At 34.7% G+C, this 22142-nt stretch overlaps 4 protein-coding genes across 4 annotated transcripts; 2 read left to right on the top strand and 2 right to left on the bottom strand.

The window, feature by feature from the left end:
- Positions 1-426: 426 nt before the first annotated feature.
- On the bottom strand, positions 427-2504 carry LOC131605841 (uncharacterized). The gene is made up of 2 exons (XM_058878148.1): positions 1775-2504; positions 427-1058 (listed from the first exon to the last, which is right to left on the bottom strand). Exons 1-2 carry the CDS (start codon positions 2502-2504, stop codon positions 427-429), a joined length of 1362 nt encoding a protein of 453 aa, XP_058734131.1.
- A 560-nt stretch (positions 2505-3064) lies between these two features.
- On the top strand, positions 3065-8099 carry LOC131603480 (histidine kinase 3-like). Its single transcript, XM_058875794.1, has 9 exons — positions 3065-4115; positions 4458-4739; positions 4813-4982; positions 5131-5530; positions 5622-5673; positions 5756-5985; positions 6103-6201; positions 6329-7464; positions 7565-8099. Exons 1-9 carry the CDS (start codon positions 3783-3785, stop codon positions 7776-7778), a joined length of 2916 nt encoding a protein of 971 aa, XP_058731777.1. The 5' UTR covers positions 3065-3782; the 3' UTR covers positions 7779-8099.
- Positions 8100-11277: 3178 nt separating this feature from the next.
- LOC131603479 (nuclear transport factor 2A-like) lies at positions 11278-12848 on the top strand. The gene is made up of 2 exons (XM_058875793.1): positions 11278-11625; positions 12501-12848. The coding sequence occupies exons 1-2, from the start codon at positions 11329-11331 to the stop codon at positions 12573-12575; spliced, it is 372 nt and encodes a 123-aa protein (XP_058731776.1). The 5' UTR covers positions 11278-11328; the 3' UTR covers positions 12576-12848.
- A 2140-nt stretch (positions 12849-14988) lies between these two features.
- On the bottom strand, positions 14989-21433 carry LOC131603477 (calmodulin-binding transcription activator 4). Its single transcript, XM_058875792.1, has 14 exons — positions 21356-21433; positions 21161-21223; positions 20678-20809; positions 19602-19717; positions 19379-19467; positions 19076-19121; positions 18243-18699; positions 18001-18101; positions 17787-17877; positions 17474-17694; positions 16637-17310; positions 15911-16493; positions 15497-15784; positions 14989-15303 (listed from the first exon to the last, which is right to left on the bottom strand). The coding sequence occupies exons 2-14, from the start codon at positions 21168-21170 to the stop codon at positions 15211-15213; spliced, it is 2901 nt and encodes a 966-aa protein (XP_058731775.1). The 5' UTR covers positions 21171-21223; positions 21356-21433; the 3' UTR covers positions 14989-15210.
- Positions 21434-22142: the final 709 nt, after the last annotated feature.

Here is a 22142-nt window from a genome sequence, read left to right as displayed (position 1 = left end):
TGAACATAGTTTTGAGGCTAAGAGAGATAGAGAGAAAACTATGCTAAAAAGAACTAACAACTCTAAAACTAATTTCTTCATTCATTTCCTTGATGAGAATTACATTCACCAATTACATATTTATACTAATACCATAAACCAAATACTCACTATCTAGATCCTTCCAAAGAGAAGTGAGTCACCACTATTAATTCTAATGGGCTCATATAACTTGGGCCTAATTCATTACATTCCACCAATCTTGAAAACTCACCTTGTCCTCAAGGTGTAATCCAAAAATTAGTAACAATGTATCCTCTAACTTATAATTAAATCAAAGCCCAAAACTACTAGATTTTTTTTTTTATGCAGATCACTAATTAAAAAAGCTCATAAATCTTAGGTTTTATTTTAAATGGAATGCAGCTGTATGCACTACTTTAAACTTTAGCACATGAGAGAGAAAAAGTAATGGGATGGTATCAATGGTGTTTTCGGCGGTGGTGACATAGATGAGACTACATTTGGAGGTCGCAGGGGTGGCGGTGATTGATGTGAGACTGTGTTCTGAGGTTTTAAGGGCGGCGACGACACTGGAGGTTGATCAGAAATCATTCTCGGTGGTGGCTCAGGTGGTGATTCCTCTCCCACTGACTTTTTTTCTTCATCTTGTTTCATAATTAGAGTTGGTTGTTGTTTCATAATTAGAGTTGGTTGTTGCAGTTCTGTTGGGTAAAGATTTGTTGATTTTGTTAGGTCCTTCTCCACAGTTTCAGAAACGTAAATTTCAAGGTGGTGTTGGTGGTTAATAGATGATGAGTGGGTATGGTGGAAATGAGTGGTGGTGGAAGGACTATTTTTCGGTTGATGTTGAGGAAATGGTGTGTGTGAATACAACCATGGATCTGGTGTGAAGGGTGAAGTGAAACCCAGTGGTGAACAAGGTTGATGAATGAAAATTTCACGAGGTTGTGGTGTAGTTTGTTGTTGAGTATGAGGTGTGATGGGTGAATTGAAATTTGGTGGAGGAATAAGTGATCGAAGATGATGGAATTCAGTTTTGAGGTTGTTGATGCTTGCTGAAAAATTAAGTTGAAATGATTGTTGGCTTTGGATGAGTTGAGTTAGGGAGGCGGAGAGTTCTTCCATGGAAGGAGAAGGTGGAGTCATGGTTTTTCTCTCAATGAGAGCACCATTTCATTTGTAATGGTTACATTCACCAAGCATATATTTATAACAATACCTCATATCTAGATCCTTCTAAAGAGAAATGAGTCACCACTATTTATTATAATGGACTCATATAACTTGGGCCTAATTCATTACATTCCACCCATCTTGAAAAAACACCTTGTCCTCAAGGTGTAGTCCAAAAAAAAAACAAACTAAAATATGCTCTACTTATTATGACTTATAGGACTAATACTACTAATACCATACTAGTACTTTTTTGTTTGTTTGTAGGCACTGCAAATCTTATGGGAGAGTAAACTAGGTAAAATAAACCTTATCACATGGGAGAAAGAGAGTAGTGGAACGCGTGGCATGCCATAATTGGACAAAAAAATTTGGGATGGTGGTGGACAGATTTCATTAGCGATGACGATTTTTTTTTTCTTCTTTCTCCCTTCTCTTTCTTCTTCGACGCTTCTTCTTCTTCTTTATTATTTTTTTTTTTCAAAACTAAAAAGTAAAATAATGAATGAAATCAAAAATGGTGGAGGTTCCGGCGGCGGCCGTTGCAAATTTGATGGTATATCCGATGGAATCTTCAACGAGCATGGTGTATTCTGACCGCTACATGAAATCGGCGCCGCGTAACAGAATCCGGGCCAATCCCTGCCAATATTAAAGGAAGCAACAACACCGATGCCAAATTTCAAGAAAGTGTACTCTAAATTGAAGATTAAGAGTGATGATTTTGAAGGAAATGGCGGTGTTTCCGACTTGGCTACGGTTAAACAGGGAACGAAATCTGAATCGCAGAGAGTAAGGGTGTGATTGGTTGGAAACAGATTTTGAAGGAGATTCTCTTGCTGATTTTCTTCGAGTGCGTGCATCTTTGATTTCTCCTCATCTTCATAAACATCAACTTGTGTTGGCATCAGATTTAGATGATGCAGTTGTGTTTGGTATTGATCTGGTAATTCTTCCTGGTCTTCTTCAACAACTTCAGGACATGATGCTTTGAGAGAAAGACTGAATGCTTGAATCTGCTCTTTTAATTTATCAGTCAATTTGTTTGAAGTCTCAAAATAGTCATTTATAGATTCTTGAAGAACCTTAAATGTGTGAAATGTTTCAACAGAATGTGAGGAAGAATACTGAGTTTGGTAATGGTTGTTGATGTATGTGAAAGAAGGTGGGTTAGGTGCTGGTGCTGGTGCTGTTAACGTATTCGAGGGTGATGGTTGGGGATAGTTGTAAGAAGAATAAAAATTTGGTAGAGGTTGGACGATTGTAGGGTCATAATGATAGTGATGATAGTAATTATGTGGAGGAGAATTATGTGGAGGAGAATTCATGGCAATGAAAGCACCATTTGTTATGAACATAACTTTGGGACTAAGAGAAATAGAGAGAAAACTACACTAAAAAGATAATAACAATTCTAAAACTAATTTCTTCATTCATTTCATTTGTAATGATTACATTCACCAAGCATATATTTATAACAATACCTCATATCTAGATCATTCTAAAGAGAAATGAGTCACCACTATTTATTATAATGGACTCATATAACTTGGGCCTAATTCATTACAGTAAAGCTATACACTAACATGATAAAGTAAAGAAAATAACACCTTGAGTCGAGAATTTCTCATCATGCATTGCACTCTCTTTTGACTGGCTGTTTTCCAATGGCAACTTTGGTAAAGTGATGATGATGCATATTCTTGAAAATTTGGTTCCATGCAAGGGCAGTTTCGGTATTAAAAAAGACAGCAAAACAGACAAACACACGTAAGCAGATAGCTAAACTAAGTAACAACTATGCGTGAAGAACTTGTCTTCTGAATTGTACAAATAGATAGATAGGGATGTGAACACAAAGTAAACAAAAGTTGTGAGTTTCACCTTAGTGGAACCATAACTTTCTCTCCTCTACATTATTAACTGTACCATCATACAAATATATTATAAATATAATAAAATATCAAGTCAATCATTATTTTCCTATAAAATAATGAGTGCGGATCCTCAGCATATAGTAAAACAGATAAAACGCTGAGGAACCGCACTCTAAAACAATATATATATATATATACACATTTATTGCTATTGTTTCTCAATTGGACACAGTCTGTTATTTATCTCTTTCTTTGACAAATTTATTCTTCTTAGTTTCATCAACTCATTCTGTTTATGTTTTTACAGTGAGTAGTTTAGCTTCTACTAGAAGAAGAGACAAACATTGAACTGTCACGTGTGTTTCTGTTGTTCTTGTTTTGGTATATAGAATAGAATATGACCCTGCAGTGGTTTCTGTGTAGAATGATGATAAAATTAGAATCTTTTGTAGGTTCACTATTGGCCTCTCCTTTTAGTACCTGCTACTGACAAGTATCAATTTCTGTTAAGAATTAGAAACTCAGAATCTTATCATTCTTCTATAAGGGTGTTTAATTACTTAATTACAGTGCTTAACTTTTTCTTTTCAATTTTCACTTTAACTTGCTTAGTAGTAGAAGCTGAGAGATTTTTTTATGTAGTTGTTTTTTCACAACATTTTTAGCAATTTGGTGTTGTTAGTTGCAAGTTGTAAGTATTCATTTAACAGTGGAGTGAGTGATACCAAGATGTGGCTGAAATGGTGGGAGAAGATTTCAGGGAATGGTTACAAAATCAATCGACAGTATTATCAGTATATTGGGTCAAAGAGAGTGAAGAGAGAGTTGTGGAGGAGGCTTTTGTTGACATGGGTATTGGGTTGGACTGTGGTGTCTTTGTGGATCTTTTGCTTTATGAGTTTACAAGCTACTGAGAAGAGGAAAGAAACTCTTGCAAGTATGTGTGATGAAAGGGCTAGGATTGTTCAGGATCAGTTTAATGTTAGTATGAACCATATTCAAGCTATGTCTATTTTGATCTCAACTTTTCATCATTCCAAGAGCCCCTCAGCCATTGATCAGGTACTAATATTTTTTTAATACAGACGCTTCTGATAAAAGATGTGTTTGGTGTCTGACACGTGTCAGTACAGTGCAGACATCAATACAATACCATCACATGATGTGTAATCTTTTTTTAATACAGACGCTTTTGTTAAAAGACATGTTTGGTGTCTGACATGTGTTAGTGCAGACATCAATAAGATACCGACACATGTGGTCACTGTAGATTCGTTTTGTTAGACTATTAGCAGTATTGACGTGTCAGTGTCATGTGAGGTGTATGTGTTGTGTCGGTGCTTCATACTCTTGCAATAATAACCTTAATTGCTTGTATGTGAATCTAACTTGTAAATTATGTAGAGGACTTTTGCTAGCTACACAGAAAGAACAGCATTTGAGAGGCCTTTAACAAGTGGTGTTGCATATGCGGTAAGAGTGCTTCACTATGAGAGGGAACAATTTGAGAAGCAACAAGGTTGGATTATTAAGAGAATGGATACTCTGGAGCAGAATCCGGTTCATAAGGATGATTATGATACAGAAGCATTAGAGCCATCTCCTATTCAGGAAGAATATGCTCCTGTCATATTTGCACAAGATACAATCTCACATGTCATTTCGGTTGATGTGCTTTCTGGAAAGGTAGGTTTTGATGAAGATAAAACTTTCTTTTGAGAATTAGACATTTGTTATATTCACACTTGTTACTCAACAGGAAGATCGCGATAATGTGTTGCGTGCGAGAGAATCAGGCAAAGGAGTTTTAACTGCGCCTTTCAGGCTTCTCAAATCAAATCGTCTAGGTGTTATACTAACATTTGCTGTTTACAAGAGATATCTTCCATCAAATGCAACTCCAAATGAAAGGATTCAAGCAACTAATGGGTATGCATGTTTTTTGGAACTTGATGAATCTCATGCCATTAGTTTTTTGTTTTTTCATTTACTCCCTCTGGTCTTATTTAGAAAATGTTTACTTTTTAGATTCATTGAATAACGAATAACGAATGTATCTGGTCTATATATTGTCCAGGTATATTGGCGGGGTATTTGATGTCGAATCATTAGTCGAGAAATTGCTTGAGCAACTTGCTAGCAAGCAAAGTGTAATTGTTAATGTGTATGACACTACAAATCATACACATCCAATTGCAATGTATGGCTCAAATATAACCGGGGATGTGTTCAATCATGTCAGCACTCTTAACTTTGGAGACCCTTTCAGAAAACATGAGATGCATTGTAGGTTCAAACATAAACCACCATGGCCTTGGGTTGTGATAACTACTTCAATTGGAATTCTTGTTATTGCTCTCCTTGTTGGACATATTTTCTATGCCACGGTGAATCGAATTGCCACAGTAGAAGAGGATTGCCGAGAGATGATGGAGCTTACAAAACGCGCAGAAGCAGCCGATGTAGCAAAATCACAGGTTTCTATATATTTTTTTTAATTTGCATAAGAAAAATGGCTCAACCTGCACTAATCATGTGTAGTTGATCGATTACAATTTATAACTGCAGTTTCTTGCCACTGTCTCGCACGAAATCAGAACACCGATGAATGGTGTTTTAGGTGAGTTGTGTAATGCCTATGGTTTAGTATATAGGAAGAGCTCAATAAGCCATAACTTTGTTCTATATTGTTGTATTTTCAGGGATGATGCATATGCTTATGGACACAGATTTAGATGTAACACAGCAAGAATATGTCAGAACAGCACAGGAAAGTGGAAAAGCTCTAGTGTCACTTATAAATGAGGTTTTGGATCAGGCCAAGATTGAATTTGGTAAGCTTGAGCTTGAGAAAGTGCTTTTTGACATACGCTCGATTTTGGATGATGTATTGTTACTATTTTCTGATAAGTCCCAAGGAAAAGGAGTAGAGGTAATATATCTCTTGTTTACTGATGCATTTCAATTCGATCATGATGAAAACTTCGAAACAAGCATTATCTAATTATAGCTCATTTCTTCTTTTGAATGAATTGTTTGAAAATTGCAGTTGGCAGCTTATGTTTCAAATCATGTTCCGAAACTACTAATAGGCGACCCGGGAAGGTTTCGTCAAATCATTACTAATCTCATGGGAAACTCAATTAAGGTGAATTTATGTGAGAAAGAGCTTTATGAATCATGCATGTCACTTAGACCCTATTTGGATAAACAGCTTATTCAAAAACTTATTGCATAAGCGCTTACGTATAACTGATTTTATAATTGTATTGCAGTTCACGGACAAAGGACATATTTTTGTGACCATTCATCTTGTTGAAGAGATTGTTCATTCCATAGAGGTTGACAATGAATCAAATCCCGAAAACACTTTGAGCGGTTTCCCCGTTACGAATAGTTGCTTGAGTTGGAAGGGATTCAAGGCTTTCAGCCAAGAAGGACCACTTGGTTCCTTCTCTTCCACCTCTACTGATCTCATCAATTTGATTGTATCAGTTGAAGATACCGGCGATGGTATTCCTAGAGAATCTCAACCCCTCATCTTCACTCCATTCATGCAAGCAGGTTCGTCCATCTCGCGAAAACATGGAGGAACTGGCATTGGACTAAGCATTAGCAAGTGTTTGGTTGGCCTCATGAAGGGTGAAATTGGATTTGCAAGTGAACCAAAAACAGGTTCCACTTTCACTTTTACCGCGGTATTCACCAATGGACTCCTCAGTTCTAACGAGAGTAAAACACCGCAAATCAATAACCAATCTCAACCTGCATCTTCAGAATTCGAGGGTATGAACGCGTTGGTCATTGATCCAAGGCCTATTAGAGGCAAAGTATCTCAATATCACATCCAACGCCTCGGCATCCACGTTGAAACGGTTTCGGATTTGAACCAAGGTTTATCAACCATAAACAAAGGGAATGCCGTTATCAACATTGTCTTGATTGATCAAGAAGTTTGGTATAGAGATTCAAGCATGTCATCTCATTTTTTCAATAGCACAAGGAAAGTCGATCCCGGTCTTCCTCCAAAGCTATTCATTCTTGTTAACTCTAGTAGTAGCTCTCCTAAAACTAGCAGTGTAACCTCAGATGTTGATAATCCTACTATCATTACAAAGCCTCTTAGAGCAAGCATGCTCGCTGCGTCACTACAGCGAGCAATGAATGTCAGGGACAAGAGAACTCTAAATAGAGACCTTCACAATTTGTCTCTTAGCCATCTTCTTGTTGGGAGGAAAATTCTAATTGTAGACGACAATGGCGTGAACCGCGCAGTAGCAGCCGGTGCTTTGAAAAAGTATGGAGCAGAAGTGGTTTGTGTTAGCAGTGGAAAAGACGCTATCTCTTCGCTGAAGCCGCCTCATCAGTTCGACGCTTGTTTCATGGATATTCAAATGCCAGAAATGGACGGGTACGGATAAGAATTACTACTAGTATAATTTTTCTTGCAAACTCTAACTTGTTGCCTCAAAAATATCATAACTTATGTACTAACATAAACTTTTCGACAGTTTTGAAGCTACGAAGAGAATCAGAGAGATGGAACATAATGAGAACATGGAAGTATCTATAAAGTGGCATGTGCCGATTTTAGCTATGACTGCAGATGTGATTCAAGCTACACATGAGGAATGCTTAAGGTGTGGAATGGATGGATATGTTTCAAAACCATTTGAAGCTGAACAGCTTTATAGAGAAGTTTGTCGGTTTTTTCTGGCATCTTAAAAAGAAGATACAGAAATGTTTTGTTGTTTCTATCTAGAATGTTTGTCATCTATCAATCATCATCACAGAAAAGGGAAGGGAATGTAGAAATGAAGAACAGAACAACAACTTTAGAATATTGTTTTAGTGACAAGGAGTGTACATAGTAGGATTTGAAAACTCATTGATTCTTCTTCTTCCATGTAAAGTTAGTCAATGTCTCATCTTGTGTATGTATGTTACATGTATTAAAGTAGGTTCTTGGAAACAAAGACACCATTAACCATGTATATGTATGATTCAAAAAATAAAGCTAATTTAAGACTTGACACTTTCGCATCATTCTCTTCTTAATAAATAAGAGTGCCGAATTCAGCTTTGAAGCACGGGAGTTTCTACGATTAAGTTGTAAAAATGACTGTTTTAAAAAAGTCATTCGAGATGGTGTTATACGAAGGTGTTATTCTTATTTTTTGAATTAATCTAACTTGAGCTTCTTATTTTTATTTTATTTATAATAAAAAATAAAAAATCGTAATCATCATCTTCAACCTTTAGCCGAATCACCTCAATCCGGTTTCAGACCCGCAATCATCATCTTGACCCATAATAATTAGCTTGACTCACAGTTCGGTTTCACAAATTATATATAGTTAGAACCGGAATTTCACCACGATTTCAAATATGTATTTAAAATTGCAAAGCAAGTTATGAATTTGACAAATCGAAGCAAAAAGTGGCATGAAATTCGAATATAAACACGCTTGATCCGGCTTGATTATGAGGTTTTATGAAAAGTTAATTAGAATCAAAGTCATGGCGAAATTCGGCTTCTAATAGTGTATACATTTGCTTGAAACAGTTAAGAATCATGATTTTGCCATTTTTGTGTTATTGAGTTCATGAGTTCTTGAAAAAAAAATCCAAAAAATCACCAAATCAACAAATTAATTCACAAATTATATTCCAATTGAACCGATTGAGAACATAATGAGAAAATTTCCAACACAAGATCTTGGAGGGAGCGTTTGGACAACTTCAAGGAAGTGCAAATGATATGTGGAATAAGATAATCTAAGAGATTAGAAAAGTGGCTAAAGAGACGTTGGGTGAATAAAGAGGTTTTGGACCTAAGAGTAAATAATCGTGGTGGTGGAATGAAAGTGTTCAGAGTAAAGTTACAGTAAAAAAATATATTTTAAAGACGGCTGTAAGTGTAAAAATGCCGAAAATTATATATATATATATATATATATATGGAGCATATCAAGTGAGAGCATTTTATAATGAGAGATGAGAGGAAGAAATATCAATCATTGGATTTGGATTCATCAAGAGAGAGAAATTAATAGTCACATTAAATTTTTAACATTCTCTCTCTTGATGAATCCAATGATTGATATTTCTTCCTCTCATCTCTCATTATAAAATGCTCTCACTTGATATGCTCCCTATATATATATATATATATATATATATATATATATATATATATATATATATATATATATATATATATATATATATATATATATATATATATATATATATATATATATATATATATATATATATATATATATATATATATATATATATATATATATATATATATATAAAAGAATGAGATTAAGAATGTGGTGAGTGAAGCAAGAACCCAAGGTTTTAATGAATCATATTAATATTTAGGAATCAGTTAGGGACACAATTTATATATAGGCTTACTAAGGGAAGAGAAAGAAAAACAAAATTTTTGGATCAAGTAAAGTGTGTTAAAGATGAAGAAGACAAATACTTGGTTAAGGAAAAAGATATAAAGGACAGGTGGAAGACATATTTCTATAATTTATGTAATAAAGGATATTATATCTCACAAGATTCTAAGAGGCTTGACTTTAGAGCAGAAGATCAAAACTATAATAACTACTGTTGAATTTAGAAATAAGTGGTAAAAGAAGTGTTGAAAATGATGAGTAACATTAAGGTGGTTGTGTCAGACAACATATCGATTGAAGTGTGGAGAGTTCTCGAAGATAAAGGTATTGAATGACTTACCAAACTCTTTAATGAAATAATGAGATTAAAGTAAATGTTGGATAAATGGAGAAGAAACACTCTAATTTCAATCTATAAGAACAAAGGGGATATATAAAATTATGAAAATTATAAGGGAATTAAACTTATGAATCATACCACGAGGTTATGAGAAAATGATTGAACGGCGACTAAAAAAAGAGACTAACTCACTGAGAATCAATAAGATTTTATGCCTGGAAGGTCGACCATAAAAGCGATCTATCTACTACGACATGTGATGGAGCGGTATCAGACAAACCAACAAAACTTGCACTTACTTTTATTGATTAGGAGAAGGCGTATGATGGAGTACCTACGAGATTTTGTTAAAAATCCTCGAGAATAAAGAGGTTAGGATTACATTTATTTGAGTTATCCAAGATATGTATGAATAGACAAACAATTTTTCTATTACAATAGATTTTCATCAAGGTTCAACAGGCCCCTACCTTTTTAACTTAATTTTGGATGTACTTGCAGAACACATCCAAGAACTAGCATCAAGATGCGTGCTTTTTGCGGATGATATAATCCTACTTGAATAAACGAAGAAGGATTTAAACCAGAGGTTAAAGACGTGGAGACGAGCAGAAGTAAAACGAAATATATGGAATGTAAGTTCAATAAAAGAAGTGTTTCTAACTTAGAGATGAAAGTTGGGTCTTTTCACCCAAGGCAGGGCATAAGGTTGAACCTTGATGAAAATCTATTGTAATAAGGAAATGGTCTGTCACGCGGTTTAATTATCTTAGGTCTTAATACAAAATGATGGCGAAATAGAAAGGGGTGTAAATCAATGATTTCAAGTTGGGTGGCTGAAATGAATGAGGGTTTAAGGGGTTCCATGTGACGCAAAGGTACTGCTCAAATTGAAAGAAAAATTTTATCGAATTGCGGTATGACCTGCGATGTTATACAGGGACAAAATATAGGTGTTTAAGAATTAACACGAGAATAAAGTAAATTTAGTTAAGGTGAAGATATTATGTTTAATGTGTGGTAAGACTAGGCATAATATTATTAGAACTGAAAATATTAAAGAGGATAACACATATAGTAGAAAAACTGATGGAAAATAGACTTAATAATATATTTTTATATTTTATTTTATATATATTTTAATAATATTTAAACTTTAATATAATTTTATATATAATTATTTAATTTTAAATATTATTTACTATAATCATTAGTTGGTCTATTGGTGATTGACGCTGAACTTGGTAAAAAGAACTACGATTCGATCTCTCTTACCCGGATTCGATCTCTCTATTGGTGAAAAAAAAAAAAAAATTGACAGGGATTCAAATTCTTCTAAACCTCAAAACAACCATTTAAAGAAGTACATTATTAATTTTGAAAATAAAATATTATTTTGTTCGATATTGATAATTTTAAAAATTGAAGAATCAAATTCCAAACACAATATAAAACAGGGCATAGAGAGGGGGTAGCGTACAGAAAGAGAGAGACAGAGAGAAAGAGAGAGACAGAGATGGATCCAGACGCGTTGGCAAAGGCATTTGTGGAGCACTACTACACCACCTTCGACAACAACCGTGCCGGCCTTGCCACTCTTTACCAAGAAGGATCCATGCTCACCTTCGAAGGTCAGAAGATTCAAGGTTCCCCCAACATCGTCGCCAAGCTCACTTCTCTCCCTTTCCAGCAGTGCCATCACTCCATCACCACCGTCGATTGCCAACCTTCCACCGTCAACGCTGGCATGCTTGTCTTCGTCAGCGGTAACCTTCAACTCGGCGGTGAACAACACGCCCTCAAATTCAGTCAGGTCACTTTTTCGCTTCTTTATTTTCAGATTGTCGATGCTATTAAATATTACAATGTTTTATTATCATTGTTATTATTAGTATTAGGTTAAGATTAGGTTATCGTAATACTGTTACTATTTGCCACTGATTGAAATTTAGGGTAATTGCACAAGGGGATGAAGTTCTGGTGAATTTTCAATCGTTTATAATTAGGATGCACTTAACTATGACCTAGTATGTAATAAGATGGTTGAATTTCGAGACTTTATTCTTTACTTCAATCAAGATCCACCTTCAAATCCTAAAGTTTTTTTACCCTAATTATTTCTCAAAATAATATGGAAGTGCTGATCCCTACTAGAACTTGGCAGCTACTTCTGAATGACAAAGTTAACATGTATGAGTTAGGTTATGTTTGGATAGATGGATCTTTGTGACCGAACTACCAAATAAAAGGATTAAGGTTTTGGTGATAAATGAAGGTAGTTTTTTTTTACTACAGAGAACCTAAAGAAGGATTTCATGTGAGTGTGATAATTTATGTCTTGGTGGAATTTAAAGAGGTTGTCTATAATAGTATGAATATTTACTTTGTAATGTAGATGTTTATACCATGAAGCTGGTATAGTAATTAACTATTGGTTTCATATTTCTTTTGTCAAATTGATGTTTCAAATCACTTAAAAATATTGTATGTGTATGGATGGTTATTTGCTGAAATCATGGGATGTCCAAGTTGTGCTCTGATACTGGTAATGGCATAAGTTGTGTTTCCTGTATAATTAGAAATATTTATTTAATTCTGATGGCTCTTTTCCTTTTTTTCTTTTCTTTTTTGACCTGCTCTCATTCATAGTTTCTTTCAATGACTTAACTTGTCACTTTCTGTTTTCAGATGTTCCATTTGATACCAACACAGCAAGGAAGCTATTATGTGCAGAATGACATATTCCGTTTGAACTATGCCTGAAGATACACCATCAAATATATGACCTGAAAGGCCAATGAAGTTGTTTGATTTAATTGTTTCAGATTGAAAATGGGTTCATTTTGTTGGTTGATTGTGTTGGATGCTTAATTGTACCTGTTGTGTTTAGAATTTTCGGTTGTGATTTATCAGAAAAAATCTTCAAGGATAAATTGTCGACATTTTTATTTGGTATGGGAGATTTAAACCCCAAAATATATTTCTGATCTGAGATATGGGATCCAAGCATCTCTATCTAGTTCACTTCTCAACAAATTGGTTTATGCATGCTATCACAGTATTTTTTATGTTTACTTACCCAATGTAGGTTTGTTATTTTCACCAGCAGGACTAATATCGCAATCTTGGTTTTTCTTCTTCGAAAAAGACAATCAGTTTATATAAATGAGTATAATTGTGGTTAAAGTTGTGGTTATTAAGTTATTAGTGCATTAATTTTGATGATTGCATTTTATTGCTGATTAGTCATTTGACTTGAGGACCATAGCTTCGATTGCAAATAGAGATAGCAGAAACTTTCGAATCATTAGCCTCATTGAACTCTTTCGGGTACTTTTCTTTTACAAAATTTGGGATATATTTCCATGTAGAAAGGCGAGAATGAAAAGTTGTTGTTAAATGAAGAGTTCAAAATATTTTTTTCACATTTACTTACATATCACTATATCACTATATTTTAATGAAGTTCCTCAGCATCTTTTGCTGCCGTTTCACTTTGCAAACATGGCGGCCCCAATTCAAAATTCCAAATAAGTCGCATGTTAGAAGACGTGTGAAATGAGAGAAGGCAGCCTCTCTTCTACTTTTAAAGTGGTTCATAAGTAAAATGGGCTATTCGCCCCCGCTTATGATGGACTTCTCAGGGGTTCGAAAAGACTAAAATATCTTCAATGTTCGGAGATATATTTTTGAACACTTTTTTCACACATAATTGAAGTAAAAATTATGAGAACCTCTTAATGTATAAATATTTGATCCGGGGATGGATCTCCGTATGCACGAAAAGTTGATTTGGAGATGCATCTTCGTAATCTCCCTTGATGCATTAGTCTGTGAGTTTTTTGGAGATGCATTTTTAATAGTATACTCTGTTTGATCAAAGCAGAAACAGGCTGAAATAAATAATGGTAGAATGAAATTGAATCAACTTAAATTAACTCCAAAATAAACATTACATAGATAAATATTACCAAAATTAAACATTACATGTTAAAAATAGGTGGTTCGAAACGTTGTAACATTCTTATAATATCACTGGTTGATCTTTGAATTGTCGCATCTAATTCAATCGGAACCTTTGTTGAGTAAAGGTAAAAGGTACTTCACATCACCTTTAAATCATCATCTACAGTATTGTGAATCGTATATTTTATTCGTTGTCTATCGAGGGTGAACGGTACTCGAGCTTGACAACTCTTCGATTTTTTAAATATTGCATGAGAGTATTCAGTTTGGTTTTCAGATCGACGAGAAATATATCCTCGCAAATCCGAAATTGAAGTAGGGGTTTTGTGCCATTGAAATATACAAAAGCAAGATGGGGATATGTAGACATTCTGGTTTGTGTAAAGAAAATGGATTGAGAAACCCTATTTATAAAAGTTGTAGAGCAATAAGGACCTTACATGCATGATCATGTCTGCATGATATACTTCAAAGATACATCTCCCGAGAGACCCTTATTTTCTCCTTATTTTTTCAAAAACTAAGAGTCTCTCTAGAGATGCAACTCCAAATGATCTTCTGTTTTGTTTTTTTATAATTTCTAAAATTACCTCAATTTGCTTCGTTCAAATAGTAAAATTCAAATGCAAGCTATATTTTTGTGCGAATAGATTATCCGGACAAACTCCTATGCAATTTTAAAATTCCCTTTCATATAGAGAATTTCTTTTTCCACTTCTATACCTTCTCACAAACCTTTGGTAAAAATCCCAAAATGTCTCTAGAGTTTCGAGATGCATCTCTGGACCCCAATTTTTCACAAAATTGAACGCAAACAAGTGAGCCGCCTCTAATCCCTATTACACTTATTTAGTCTGGAGTTGCATCTTCGAATGTGTACTTGATATATTTCAGAGATGCATCTAAGAATGAAAAAAGAAATTCCCTTTCATATATAAACCCTAAAATCTTGAAAGGCCCAACCCAGCTGATCCGCGCTCTTTCAAAACACATGAGCATTGTTTATGCAATCATTAGTACTACTTGTGCTTAACAAGAGCAACCCCAAATAATACTTTCTCTAAAAAGACAAATGCGTCTTCCAACATATATCCTATACAGAATCCAATGTGATCCTACCATTCTAGATGCCTATAAGCAGCCACAAGCAAATATCTAAATTTCAAACATATATCATGATCAAATGAGAGGAAAAAATAAACTCAGTTCCTTCAACTCAAAACCATGTCCTACCTGCATTCACAACCATTTTATGCTTTACAGAGATTAATTTTCATCATCACTAACATACATACAATCTACTGTTTCAACAGCAAACACGTTAGCTTGTTCTAAGCATCTAGTCTAGATACAAATACAAAGACCAACAAAACGTTGATGGCGGAAACTGATAATTCAATAGGGTGGAAATCAATAACGTTAGCATTGCTCCCTAGGGATATTGATAAGAATCATCCTCCATGTTTAAATAATCTTCTATAGAAGTTGTTATCAATTTTTCTTCACTCGTACTCGCAAGTTCAGCCTGCAAAAAAGTTGCCAAGTTATACGTTGTAACACAAAACAATGATACTCTAAAGTCAAAATGATTTATATAGATCTGCATGGTTACTTCTAACTAAGTATAAAATGACCTATGAATGATGGATAACCCGATAGCAGAAACCTTATAATTTATAAATCAATATTTCATTATGCAGCTTTGAAGACTAACTTACCTTGGCTTGACGGTACTTCTCAAGCATGCGATGATATTGATCCCGAGCATCAGGAGATTTGACCATGGACAGCACCCTTGAGACAGCCTCTTTGATTTCAACATCTACTTTCTGTTTTCTGAACACCTTGAGAATATCTTCATCTTCATTTTCATTAATCTCCGTCTCTGGTTTGAAACCTCGCAAACCAACTCCTTTTCTACGCCATCTTAGCACAACTTTGTCCAAGATTCCAACCGCCCATAATACTCGGTAATGCTTCCTAACTTGGTAACCCCTCACATGAGCCTGCCAAAATAAATTATAAATAACTGAAGCTTGATAATAATGCAGTTGATAAGAAATCTCTGCGACTTATGGAGCTCTAATTATTTCATTTTTTTAGGGTCAAACTGTAAAGCTAACATCAATTACCTGTATCTTCACAACTTTTTGGCGCAATGATAAGAAATCCCTTCGATCTTTCCAACCTCGATATTTTTTCTGAATTGATAATGCAGCTGAGTTATGTTCTCGTGAGTTCCGAAAGGCCAGTTTTGATAAAGCATAAAGCTCTGGCATGTCTTCAATGCTATTTGCATCGATATTATGTCCACTCATAACACCAACTGCTTCTTTTACTCTCCGTTTTCTAAATGAATGTGAACGAAAAGCAGCTTGTATTCGAGCAGCTGCCTGAGTTGTATTTCTTACAGCAGCTAACGAATCTTTGAGCGAGGCCCGGTCCTCACTGAAAGCAATATTTTCCTTGGAGGCATTACTAACAGTTAAATCAGCTTGAAGCTCCGCAGAACTTTTAGATAGCTCACTCTCTTCAAGTGTAAGAGATGACAGGTGGCTTGTTATAGCTACCTCTGAAAGATACCCTGCCAGTCCTTTATGTCCGCTGCTGGCTGCAATTGATGCTGCAGTTTTACCAATTGGATCTTGTTTATTAGGATCTGTCACTGCTCCAGCAGATGCACCAGATGCTAAAAGCGACGCAACCATTTTTTCCCTGTAGGGAATAACAAACACTTCAGTCAAAAAACATACAAAATACTTTAGAAAGAATCCGCTAAATCATGAAAGTGTTTAACGTTGAAAGAATGATGTTCAAATGATTTCTGATATGAGAAGCATTTTGAAAATTTCCATTACCTCCCAAAACGTGCAGCCCAATGAAGGGCAGTCCACCCGCTGATGTCGCGGAAATTTATATTCACACCACAGCTGAGAATAGGGTTCAAGGCCCACTCAAAACCCAACCCAGCAACCATGTGAATAATCCCTTGTTCTTTCTTGGTCAACGAACAGCCTGTTTCTTCATCTACTCTCCTGGATCTGCAAGTAAGCCACTGCTGTAGCTTATCCTTTAGAAGCTCTTCAAGAAGCCAATTGGAAGTACTAGAAGAAGTTCCACCGCCAAATAGAAGAGAATCTATAATATGGCTCCATGAATCATCATCAGCTTTCTGTTTTATGAAAATTCCCGATTCATTGTTATCATCACTTATAGGTGACGCGGAAAGGAGCACCTGCCCAAATCTAGCAAGTAATAACAGCTCGTCTGGAGTTCTAGTGCCTTCTATTTGCAATGGACTACATTTGGTGCAACTCTTGGTGTTATCACGATACTCAAACTCTCTTACTTCACTGCATGACTCTCGGTTTCCAGAAGTAATACACAAAGTAACATTTCCAGGAATGTGAGATGGAACTTCACAACACATTACACCATCCTGAATTATCTCAACGGGAACTTCAACGTCACCAAGCATACAGGCCCAGGCAGAATCAGAGGGACGACAAAGAAAAGATCCAATAATGAAAACCTGTGCACAACACATGGGGCTTTAGGAATCAAATAAGGAATGCATCAATAAAATCATTTTAAAGACAAGAATGAGCTTTTTCAATGTTCAAATGTTCAGAGATACCGCTAGTTATAAATCATAGTATAGGGCAAGCAAGCAAAAAGCCTTGAAAGGCACAAACCTTTGTAGTCTCAGAGGCATAACCCCATTCTGGGGAGATTGCCTTAATAGTAAATTTCTGTTTTTGTGAAACTGTTAAGCTTGAACATGCATCATGAGATGCTCCAATTTGGCTTTGGTCAAACAATGGTGCATAGTAGCCAGAACGAGTATCTTGTGTTTCTACCATAGAAGAATATGGAAGTGTGCCTCCACCAACACCTTGAGGTAGTGAGAAAACAGCTGGTGACATGTGAGGCGCATCAGAGGTGGGAGGAACTCCAAAATAAGCCAAAAAATAAATGTTAAATTGATAAGGTGAAAGTAAATCATACAGTTTCCAGCATTATCAGTGTTGAAATTTGTCCTCCAACAGTTTTCCTGGTTCGTAACTGGTTCCCTTATTGAAGATTGTGAGCTCTCTTGCTTTAAGTATCAAATTTTAATAATTGAAGAGACACGAAAAAAAAATATTATTTCAACATTTGAGCAAATATTAATTTTGATAAATGATACAAATTTTGTGAAATATGTTCTAGCAATACTTACATTTTCAGCAGGCAAGTATACATTTTTCCAAGATAAAGCCTTTTCATTTCCATCAGCGAAATTACGGTCTAGTAATTCACAATAACTTTCACCACTATCACCTACAAGAATATACACCACTTTTAGCATTTTTACTCTCCTCCCTAAGCAGATGATGTTTAATTTTAAGGAAGTGGTGGAGAAAATATCTACACTGATTTAAAGCATGTATATATTTTCAACAGCTGACGTTTTTTATATACCTTGCCTCCCATTATATCCGTCATATAGCAGCCCCTGACTATTTGGTCCAGAGAGAGAAGCAGATTCCTCTTGCTTGTAGATCACCCCTTGATGATTCTGTGGTTTTGAATCATGGGTAGCTTCATTCTCATTGTAGAAGGGAACAATTTCTTCAAAGCTTTCATCATTCAAACTTAACTGCTCCTCCAATCGGCGTAAAGCTTGAGTAACCTTAAGTTCAGTTGAGGTTCCTGATTCTGCTTCCGTTCCTTCAGAGTGACCCATTCCATTGTTCAAAATGAATATATCAGAGGTAACTTCTGCAGATCCAGGACTGGAGAAACTCTGATTAGGTCCATAGGAATCATCAACAAACGTTGAACCTCGATTCTGAGTATTAAACGACCTAGGACTCTGACTGAACGCAGAAGAGGAACCCGGTGACAATTGTGTGCCAGGTCCAGAACTGAGCCTTCCCTGCAACATGTGCGTGTAAACAGTAATGTGAAATCTACTACTGACCGAAAGTATCTTACTGTTGCTAAGAACATGGTGAATAACATAATATGATCAAACAATTGCCATACAGGAACGATATAAACAGCTTATGGATTATTAGAGGAGTCATTTACAAAATTTTAGTACATAAGAGTATGGAAAATGGTTGATATTTCACAGACAGTGTAAAAGGAGGAAGTCGTAAACTGTAATACATCTAATAAGGATTGGAACACAGTTAGAAAATGAACTATCTTGCAAAAGAACTCCTTTCCCCAGTCTCTTTAGAGTGATACTATAAAAATTACGAGGTACTCTTTCAATGCTTATCTGAAATCACGTTCTGAAGACTTACCTCGCCCGTGTCTCTGTAATGAACGAGAACAATATAGTCAAATTCCCTGCCATGAAACAACAGCAGAAGTGATTAAGGACAACAGCTGCTACAATAACATATAGATGATCAAATTATGAAGATTGAAGGTTGAATTCGTGTCAAAACGCTATAATCTCGGCAATTCTTTTAATATTTAGTTACCTGCAGTATGTGCTTTTACCAAAAAATTGCATGCTCTTCATTTTAAAGGATATACAAAATGCGATAATAAACTTGATAGTATGAGGGATAAGCAGCTATGTAACAGAAAAAAATACTCACGGGTCCAACATCCAATAGCTCCGTCTCTGGAAATTAGGGTTCTGCTCTCCATGTGCATAGTAACAGTTTATGGCTTCAACATTTCCAACCTAGTCATGCAGATTTTTTTTATTATTCAAAGCGAAATGAAAAATAAAAATCAAAATGTGGTAAAAGCACATACTAAATTTTCCTTTTTCGCGAACAACTAATAAACATAAGAGCATAAACACTTATAATGCACCTTCAGCCGTTCGTGGGCTTCTCCTACAGCTCTTCCATCTCTTTTCTTCCGCCAAGCATGACCATCTTTACGGAAGAAACGCAGTACTCTTCTGTTAAACAGAAATAGGGAACCACCTGTTTAGGAGACCAATTGATAATGTTAAACATGCAGAAGCAATTATAGTCATTCTATAGAAATAAACATGATCTTATGAAATGGAATTGGCAAGAAATGGAACAACAGAAAACTCTATTATATGAAATTATTCCTCTTAACAGTCTATTTGAATTTATCTACTAACATATGCAGTTGTGACTTGTGAGACTATTTGAGAAACCTTATGGAAACAGCTTTTGACATGTTTGTATATGAAAACAAATTGACTTTATTTTATCTTGTTATAGGAATAACTTATACAAAAGTATTGATATGATAAACACTCATGCTATAAGTGTCTAAGTAAGTTTTTATCCCAACAGGGCTTTAGTGTAATGTCTCTGGTGAATTCAACTTATATATGAGTAACAAGCTACAAGGCTATAAACTAACACCAATTAATTAGTTGACTCAACTTATAACTAACTTAACTACAAACAGTTACTCCTAACCTATGAAGCACCGACTGCGATGCAGAGACTTTACACGACACTGATATGTTGACAATACTAATTTATATAAAAGCATCTAAACCGAGCAATTTGTTTCATTTTAAAAAAGTTCCTAAACAAAATATAATAGTTTTTTATCTTCATTTGTCTATCTACTATACCAAAAAGCTAAAAATGGTGTAATCAAATTCAATGAATTTAAATCCATTCATTGATCATCACTTCTTCGACACATTTTTAACTCTCGTAAAAGTGTCTGAGGAGTGTCTAAGGTGTGCCGAAGCAAAAAAAAAAAAATGAAATACGACACTTGTTGTACAGGTGTCAGACACTGACGCGTGTCAAATACAGGAACACGCCTAATCTTAAAGATGTCCGTGTTTCAGAGCTCCTAACTAACAACTAACAGTTCATATGCCTTAATACAGTAAGAGTAAAAGGCGTCAATTTTTTAAATTTCTATCATCAATTGAATAAAGAGATTACTTGTTGGCTGTTGCGGTGGCTCTTGAGTGAACTGGTACTTTTCATTATTCTGCAAAATGTACATCACTTCTGCCGGCTTCAACCATCTCCTTTGAGCTTCTTGATACAGATCATTGATATCATATTCGTAACCTGAGACAAGAACAATGATAAATAAGTAAAACTCTCCTATCAATTAATCCAAATTCCAATGAATTAGTTAGAAGCAAAATGTGTCAAAGAGAGCAAAACAATTTAAACAAAACCAAAATGCAAGACACAGATAGATACATGTCAAGTATAAAGCATGATATAGAGAATACAGTAAACTACTTTAACGTGATTTACAAAATAAAACCGTGATGGTCCCCAATTCAACTACCGAATCTAAAAATCAAACCTAGTCAAAATCAATTCAACGCCCTTTCATTCTCAACAAACTAACCTGAAAATTTTAAAGACAATACTATTGACCAAACAGAAAAAAAAAGTAAACATGTTTACCAGATGCCATGGTATAACTGAATCTGGATGATCAAATCAAAAGGCAGAGAGCATTTTTTGGTTCTGAAACAGTGGAAATTGCTGTGTTGTAGTGAAAATTGTGATTTGGTTCAAGACGGAGCTGGAAAATCGAAAGAAAAGCGAAAAGGTTGTAGAAATAAAATTGAAGAATTGAAGGTGAAGGTGTTTACTTACTGGTCAGATAGATAATAATAATAATAGTATTAAACAAATAACAACTCGGCGACAACGACCGATTAAAGACTAAAACCAACGAGACTTGTAATTTTTATTTAGTATTTGAGATTGTTATTTGCTTTATAGTACTGTATGCAGTTGTTCTTGTCTTCTATGCCGGTTTCATTCTTTCCATTTTACACGTGTAGATATTTTCATTTAATAAAAGGGATAATATCCAAAAAAAACATATACTAAAAATGATTTTTTTTTTATAAAAAATATTTAAATTATTATTTTTATTTAAAGTTTCTTGTAAAAATAATTTAACAAAAATACATTATATTTTTAGATGACATTATAGAATAATATTATGGGTCATTCTAATGTGTGCCCTTAGGGGCACATGTTAAGGATTCTATAATTAGAAAAAAACATGTGCCCCAAGGGCACATGTTAGCTTTTCCTTAATATTATTAACAAAAAATTTATCAATTAGATGTGTTTTTACCGTGTTTTAAAAATAAATTCCTGAAATAATGATATAGAAGTACCTTATTAGTTGATTCTGAGTATTATTTACATTTTGTTTTCTCATATTTTTAAAATTATATTTAATACAGAATAAATGAGTTTTCAATTGAAACTTTTTTCTATCTATGATTATATAAATGAAAGTTCGCTACAATGAACGAGGATTGTGTTTCATGAATTACACTGAATCATATAAATTAAAATTTTAAATATTACTTCAATAAAAATATTGTTAAGTGTTAAAATAATTTCAGTTTTGTTTAGAATTACT

The sequence above is a fragment of the Vicia villosa genome, linkage group LG5 (genome assembly GCF_029867415.1).
Source record: "Vicia villosa cultivar HV-30 ecotype Madison, WI linkage group LG5, Vvil1.0, whole genome shotgun sequence".
Lineage (NCBI taxonomy): Eukaryota > Viridiplantae > Streptophyta > Magnoliopsida > Fabales > Fabaceae > Vicia > Vicia villosa.
Note: the sequence above shows the minus strand (reverse complement) of the source record. Positions and strands in the feature narration are given on the sequence as shown.